The 7727-nt window shown below is 45.3% G+C and overlaps 1 protein-coding gene across 1 annotated transcript; it reads right to left on the reverse strand.

The window, feature by feature from the left end:
- Positions 1 to 1347: 1347 nt before the first annotated feature.
- Positions 1348 to 7293, reverse strand: sox12 (SRY-box transcription factor 12). The gene is given in 2 exon segments (XM_055652264.1): positions 1348 to 6214; positions 6216 to 7293. Coding segments are annotated over 2 exon segments (978 nt in total). The 5' UTR covers positions 7094 to 7293; the 3' UTR covers positions 1348 to 6114.
- Positions 7294 to 7727: the final 434 nt, after the last annotated feature.

Raw genomic sequence — 7727 nt, forward strand, 5'->3', positions numbered from 1 at the left:
TACATTGCTAAAGAGGCTAAGTCATTGGGTATTTGAAATGCAGAGATTGACAGATTCTTGATTAGTACGGGTGTCAGAGGTTATTGGGATAAGGCAGGGGAATGGGGTTGAGAGGGAACGATAAATCAACCCTGATTGAATGGTAGAGTAGACTTGGTGGGCCAAAGGGCATAATTCTCATGCTAGAACCTATGAATTTAAAACATCACTAGACAAAAAAACAGGTGAACTTCTTTGACACCACGTTACTGAACGTGGACCTTTGTTACGTTCAAATTGGTTGATGTTTTACCACATTGCAACAGTGACAGCACTTCAGAAATACATAAATGATTATTGTGAGATTCAGCATGTTCCTATACTCTATCAAGGACCATGTAAAATAAAGTTTCCTGCATAAAGAAAGGGTTTATACTTATACTGAACACTGGTTGGAAACAGGACTGATAAATGATGTAAACATTTTAATGATAATTACTTAATTTGAATAATTGAAACATTCTTTACACAGATAACAGAAAACAGCAGAATTTTTAATAATTTAACCAATCATACAGTTATAAATCTCTGAAAATAAATCTATGACAAATATTTACAATAATGCACTATCATGAACTCACGTTCTGTCCATCTACACCAGCTATAATGTCCGTACTATCTCTCAATGTAAGTGGAGAAAGGAGGAGGCAGCCTTGGTTCCCCATCTCATCGATGCACATTAACCCTTTGATCGCTGAACGTCTCTTAGTAGCTACATATCCGCACAAATCGATTTCAATTAATTTTTATAAATGAAATCTTTCTCCAGATATTGCTTCTACCGATTCCAAATGCACGGTCTTTCATGCGGTTAAGGCTTTTGTTTAGTTTAGTTTTAGTTTGAAGACACATCGTGGAAACTGGCCTATTGACCCACCTAGTCCATGCCTCATCTGTTTGCACGAGTTCTATGTCATCCCACTTTCTCATCCACTCCCTACACATTAGGGGGCAATTTACAGAGGGCCAATTAACCTTCAAACGCCATTCAGGCCGGTAGTAACATTTTCCACACAGTGGTTACATTACTGAACCGGTGGCTAAAGTGCTGGATTATTGATCTGGGGGATTTATATTCCATTAATTAATAAATTAATCTGAATATAACGCTAACTTCAAACCTACAGGATTTTTGCAAAGAGAAGCATTTGGGTCAGTGATGTATTTCAGGAAAGAAATTAGAAATATTAATCAAAAATGCTAGAAATTCTTTGCAGGGCAATCAGCATCTGTGGAGGATGTGGGGCAGAGATACGGCTATATTTTAGATCAATAACTTTTCATCAACACCATCTGATCCATGGTTTAGAGATACAGAGCGGATACTGGTCCTTCGGCCCACCGAGTCCGCATTGACCAGCGATTACCCACTACACTTGTAATATCCTTCACACTAGGGACAATTTACAATTTTAACCAAACTAACAACTGTACAACTTACAAAGTTGCACGTCTTTGGAGTGTGAGAGGAAAAACAGGAGCACCCGGGGAATACCCATGCGAACATGGAGAGAACAGGCAAGCTCCATACAGACAGCCCCCGCAGTCAGGATCAAACCTGGGTCTCTGGCATTGTAAAACAACTCCACCACTGCGCCACCCTAACAGTGATACGTTCCAAAAGTCAATAATTTACCATCAAACCCATCTGATCGATGTTCGAACATGAAACGTTAATTGCTTCTATCATCACAAATGCTGCCTAACCTAACAGCAGAAAATCTCTGAAGGTCCCCAGCATTTGCAGTTTTTATTTCAGATTTTCAGCATCTGCAGTTTTACATTTTGAGGACTGGGAATCTGCTGTCGTTGGCTGGCCTGGTCAACTGGTGAGTCCAGAGACACTATATAGATGGCTCATAAATACATTGTTAGTTTGGGGTAGACAAAAATGCTGGAGGAACTCAGAGGGTGAGGCAGCATCTATGGAGGGAAGGAATAGGCGTGTTTCGGGATGAGAGACCCTTCTTCAGACATTAGAATGTTAGTTCAGGCGTAATTAGGGATGGAAAGTAAAAGCAGTTAACAATGAAGTTCTCATTGTGCAAATGAATATATGAAGGATATCAGAAACGTGGAGTTTTGTCCCCCAGTGCTAAATCTCCATGTTCTCCGACACCTCAAAAAAAGGACCGTGAACAATGTTGATGGTTTTAATACAAATTCCACACAATCTTGGATATCAAGAGAGCATAATTTAAAATGACGCGTGCATTTGGAGCTCAGTTAGAAAGATATTACAGATATCACAAAATATTCCACATTCACAGTGTGTTTGTTTTTAACCTGAGGGACATTCAAAGCAATGAGGTTCTCAAAGGGTTAAATGCTTCGCATTATCAGATTCAGATTTGAGATAGACATAAAGTGCTGGAGTAACTCATCGGGTCAGGCAGCACCGCTGGAGAAAAAGGATGGGCGATGTGTCAATGATTCAATGATGCTCTAATTTCACATCTACCCAGGTTCGGTGAAATGCTTTGTATTGTATTTAACCCGGTAACATCATGTAGCAGACCTCACCTAGGCAGTATACAAGAGTCGCCACGTTTTGGCGTTGACAAAGTTACGAAAGTTCACCGAACAGTCCTATCTTCTGCCTGCCTCCACAAATGGCAGCAGCCCCCATCTCCCAACCCCCCTCCACCGGGTCCCCCCCTTCGTTCTTGGGTCAGGACCCTTCCTCAGACTATGCTATTGTATTCTCCCACAGTCCCAGCAATTCCCCATACACCCACACACTGGGGGCAACACACAGCAGCCCAATTAATCCACCAACTTCAATCTGCAGAAGGGTCTTGACCCAAAACGCCATCCATCCCTTTTCTCCAGAGACTGACCCACTGAGTTACTCCAGTACTCTGTGCCTATCTTTGGTATCAACCAGCATCTGCAGTTCTTTGCTTCTATATCCTTCAGGTTCAGAGTTACTGCTCGATAATTTGGGGGCCGTTTATTGCACCTCCACCATTGCCTCCCCTCTAAGCATGCACAGTAGCAAATCACTCATGGCATAACACAGTCAAATGGCAACACCAAGATATTAGAATCTACACACACTGTTCCCCCAATAAATATCACCTTCTGTCCTTTGTCTTCAAACACTTTAAACAATTCGAATGATAAACACCAGGAGGTCATGTAACAATCACGACTTTGTACTTTTTTATAAAAATGTAAAAGTTAGAAAATTAGGAAATATGTGCGGCACGGTGGTACAGTGGTGGAATTGTTGCCTTACAGGGCCAGAGACAGGGGTTTGACCCTGACTACGGGTGCTATCTGTGGAGTTTGTACTCTTTTTTGTGAGTATGAACAGCCTCCTACACTCTGATTAGAGACAATTTAGACCACTTCCACTCTCCTTCCCCCATCAAATCAAACCTAAATTCTAAACCAATACACATTGAACTTGACCTGGTAGCCACCACAAATCTGACCTGTCCAGTCAAGTATTCAAGACCAGAAATTGATTTCAGAAATTTACGATACTGAAGATGGCAATACAGCCCATCAGATCCCTGTTGGCCTATTGGAGGGTATCCAACATCATCCCATGAAAGAGATTGATATTGGTCACAGCTCTTTACATGCACTCCCTGATACCTTGTACATGTGGGCAGGGTTCTCTGTCCATCGTCACCCTGTCAGGCATCGAGTTCTTCTAGTCTTAGTGAATTAGTTCCTCTCTACTCTCCCTGCTCCCATCAACCAACAACCTTAACTGTATCCCATTCATAAGCTCATGTTATAGGAACAGAATTTGGCCATTCGGCCCATTAAGTCTACTCCGCCATTCAATCATGGCTGATCTATCTTTCCCTCTCAACCCCATTCTCCTGCCTTCTCCCCATAACCCCTGACACCACTGCATATCAAGAATCTGTCAATCTCCGCCTTAGAAATATTTATTGACGGCCTCCACAGCCATCTGCGGCAATTAATTCCAGAGATTCACTACCCTCTGACTAAAGAAATTCCTCCTCATTTCCTTTCTAAATGTATGTCCTTTTATTCTGAAGCTGTTCCTTCTGGTCCTAGACTGCCCCACTAGTGGAAACGTCCTCTCCAGATCCGCTCAGCCCAAGCCTTTCACTATTCACAAAGCCACAACACAGTGTGCAAAAGGTATGTCAACGCCTTGAAGTGTCTCTCTGATTTAGCTTGGAGATACAGCATGGAAACAGGCAATTCGGCCCAGCGAGTCCATGCCGACAATCGATCACCTGTTCCCACTAGCTCCATGTTATCCCACTTTTTCACCAAATCCCTACACACTGTGGACAATATACAGAGGGGCCAATTAACTTACAGCCCTTTGGGATGTGGGAGGAAACTAGAGCACCAGGGGAAACACACATGGTCACAGGGAAAATGTGCAAACTCCACCCAGACAGCACCTGAGGTCAGGATTGTACCCGGGTCTCTGGCGCTGTGAGGTGGCGGCTCAACCACTGAACTGCCCTTGAATCCAGTTCCTCCATTCTTTGTCCACACACACCCCAGCCCACAAAATTCACCATAATCCCCTTTTGAAACCTCCTCCCCAAGTCCCTCATCCAAGGTTTCTATATAAGATGGAGTAGACTCGATGGGCCAAATGGCCTAATTCTGCTCCTTTGAATATGAAGAGGATGTTTCCACTAGAGGGAGAGTCTAGGACCAGAGGCCATAGCCTCAGAATAAAAAGGACGTACCCTTAGAAAGGAGATGAGGAGGAATTTCTGGGTGGTGAATGTGTGGAATTCATTGCCATGGAAGGCTGTAGAGGCCAAGTCATTGCATATTTTTAAGGCAGAGGTTGACAGATTCTTAAATAGTATGGATGTCAGGGGTTATGGTGAGAAAGCAGGGGAATGGGGTTGATAGGGAATGATAGATTAGCTATGAATAGGTTTGTGAGGGAAGGATAGATCAGCCATGATTGAATAGACTTGATGGGGCAAATGGCCTAATTCCACACCTAGAACTTATGACATGAACTTATAGCAGAGGCAGCCCAGTGAAAGTGTTATAAAGGTGAGTTGATTGTTAGTCTAAATGTGACTGGCTTGCTCTAACACGACGTATCAATAGTACAAAGACATACTAAAAGCTAGGTTTCATTATAAAAAGAAAGAACTAACTGCCATGATGAAAAGATGTGTGTTAAAAAGACTCCCACACCCTCCTCCCTTTGCCTATCTTATCGTTTTGAACCACCAGGTTTTGTGTATCGAGAGAAAAAATTGCCAAACGCTCTCTAGGACCCAGCGGATTCTCTCCCGTCCAAGACAAGACTTCCAATCCAACCAGCTGGCAAATTGAAAATCTCTCCACGCCTAAATACTATCAAGGCAGCTGTGCGCTGGCCGCAAACACGACATGCATGTTATCTCAAACCCAGATTCCCGGGAGACTGTTAGGTTCAGAAAAGATGCCCAGTCTACTTTAGGCAACAACTCTCCATGCACCGGTTTGAACTTGTTAAGCCGACAGCTCCGGGCCAACCCCCTTAGCGCGCAAAATATCCTGAGTATTCCAGATTTTCTTTTAATTTAAATTTATTTTTTAATTATTAAACCCACTTTGGGGTGGGGGGTTAAAACAGTGCTTCAACCTGCTGTGATTCCAAGGGTCGGTACATGATTCTCCAGAAAGCTGTTAGTTCGCCCTTGCAAGGAACATTGAACATGAAATCTACAAAAGGGTTACATATTTCATTCCACGCGTAAGAAAAATCGCTGCCCATCCTGAAACGACAGATGTGTGCATATAAATCGATGTCCTGATATCCGGGCATTATTGTGTGTAGGAACGAAAATATCACACAATTTAAAAAAAATAATAACTTACTCTGGGACAAGTGGTGTGGCTATTTAAAAAAAGGGATATTTTAACATGTAAAATATATCTAGAACAGGCACCTTAATGCAATATAAAAGAAACGTAGAAGAAGAAGAAAAAAACACGTTGACTTCGAAATTGCTGGTTTAAATCTTTTTTTTGCTTCGCGTGTGTTTTAAGATGAATTATATTTTTAAAAAATAGCAAAATAAAAAAGGTGGTTCGTAAAAAAAACCTCTGTCGGATTATTTAATAGGTAAATACCAGATCGGAGACGCTAGAAGCTAACCAGTCTCCTGAAATCATCTCGTTAACTTCTGGGGTGCAGTAATCTGGGAAGTCGAAGTGAAGCCGAGTTTGTCAGCGTCCCGTCCACATCCTTGTCCAGGGACAGAGAGTCCAAGGTGTCCAAGGGCAGGCTCTCAAAGTTCGCGCTGGTGATGATGTTCAGGATCTCGTCTTCCAGCTCTTCGTCCGAGGAGGACGTCGACGCGAGAGAGGAAGACCCCGACCTGCTGGAGGTGGGCGATGGAGACCTGGTCTCCCTGAGGTGGTCGCCTCGGTCTCCTGCGCTCAGTGTCTCGGTGGGACCCTCGCGGTCGGCGCCGGCGATCTCACTCTCCAAGCAGTAGCTGTCATCTTCGCTGAAGACCCCCTCCCAGACCGGCCGAAGTTTCTTAGCATGTCCCTGATGGGCGATTCTGATCTCCATCAACCCCTCGACAGGGTCCACCTCCACCGTCTCCTGTCCGGGCGGGCGGCCGGCGCCGCTCCTCTTCGACCTCCAACCTGTCTTGACCACCCTGGATCTCTGCTTTTTGCCCCCCAATCCGCTCCTCGCCGAAGCCACTTTCTTGCTGAGCATCTTGCCGATGGCTCCTCCCTTGCCCTTCTTCCTAGGTCGGTATTTGTAGTCCGGGTAATCGGCCATGTGTTTCAGCCTCAGCCTCTCCGCTTCTCGGATGAATGGGACCTTCTCCATCTCCTCCAGAGCCTTCCACCGTTTGCCCAGGCGTTTGGAGATCTCCGCGTTGTGCATGTCCGGCGATTGCTCCATGATCTTCCTCCTCTCGATCTGGGACCACACCATGAAGGCGTTCATCGGCCGCTTGATGTGACCGCTGGGCGTTTTACACCAAGCCGGTTCCGACCCTAGACCCAACGAACTTGGACACTCGGCCATCCCCGTCTCCGCATCGCTGGACTCGGCGCTCTCTCCGGCCACCATGCCTCGAAGTTTGAAAAGACTGGGAGGTGTGGACAAGGGGAGGGTTAGGGGCTGGGAGGGGGGGAGGAGGAGGGATGATCAAAATCTAGGACTGTCCTACCCTACACCTCCCTCCCTTACACCCCTGTCCCAAGAGCAGGAACAAGCACCCTCCAGTGTGTAAACCCCACTCGCTCCCGTTCGCTGTAGTTTCTTTCTCTTTCTCTCTCTCTCTCTCTCTCGGCGTATGTATTTCTCTCTTAGACCCAAACCCTTGCAAATCCCACCCCGCTGTAGCGATCATTGGCTGCTCCGGCAGAGATACCACCAACCCTGTCGCCAATCAGCCGAGCCCCGGACGAACAAGGCTGGGCGTGTGACTGTCTGAGTGTGGACCCGTGCCTCTTTAGAAAGCACCAAGGCGTTTCACAGCCCGTTAACACACGAAGCGGTGATTCTCTTATCCTCCCCGTCGCTGTTCCAAACGCAAAATGCAGCGGCTGCTTCCAAACAGAAGCAAAACACATGTGTATACAATCACGAGAGGAATAGATCGGGTAGACAGACGCACAGAGTACCTTGCACTGAGCAGGGAAGTCGAGAACCAGAGACACAGGTTTAAGGTGAAGGGGAAAAGATTTAATAGATATCTGAG

The sequence above is a fragment of the Leucoraja erinacea genome, chromosome 21, assembly GCF_028641065.1.
Source record: "Leucoraja erinacea ecotype New England chromosome 21, Leri_hhj_1, whole genome shotgun sequence".
In the NCBI taxonomy this organism is placed as follows: domain Eukaryota; kingdom Metazoa; phylum Chordata; class Chondrichthyes; order Rajiformes; family Rajidae; genus Leucoraja; species Leucoraja erinaceus.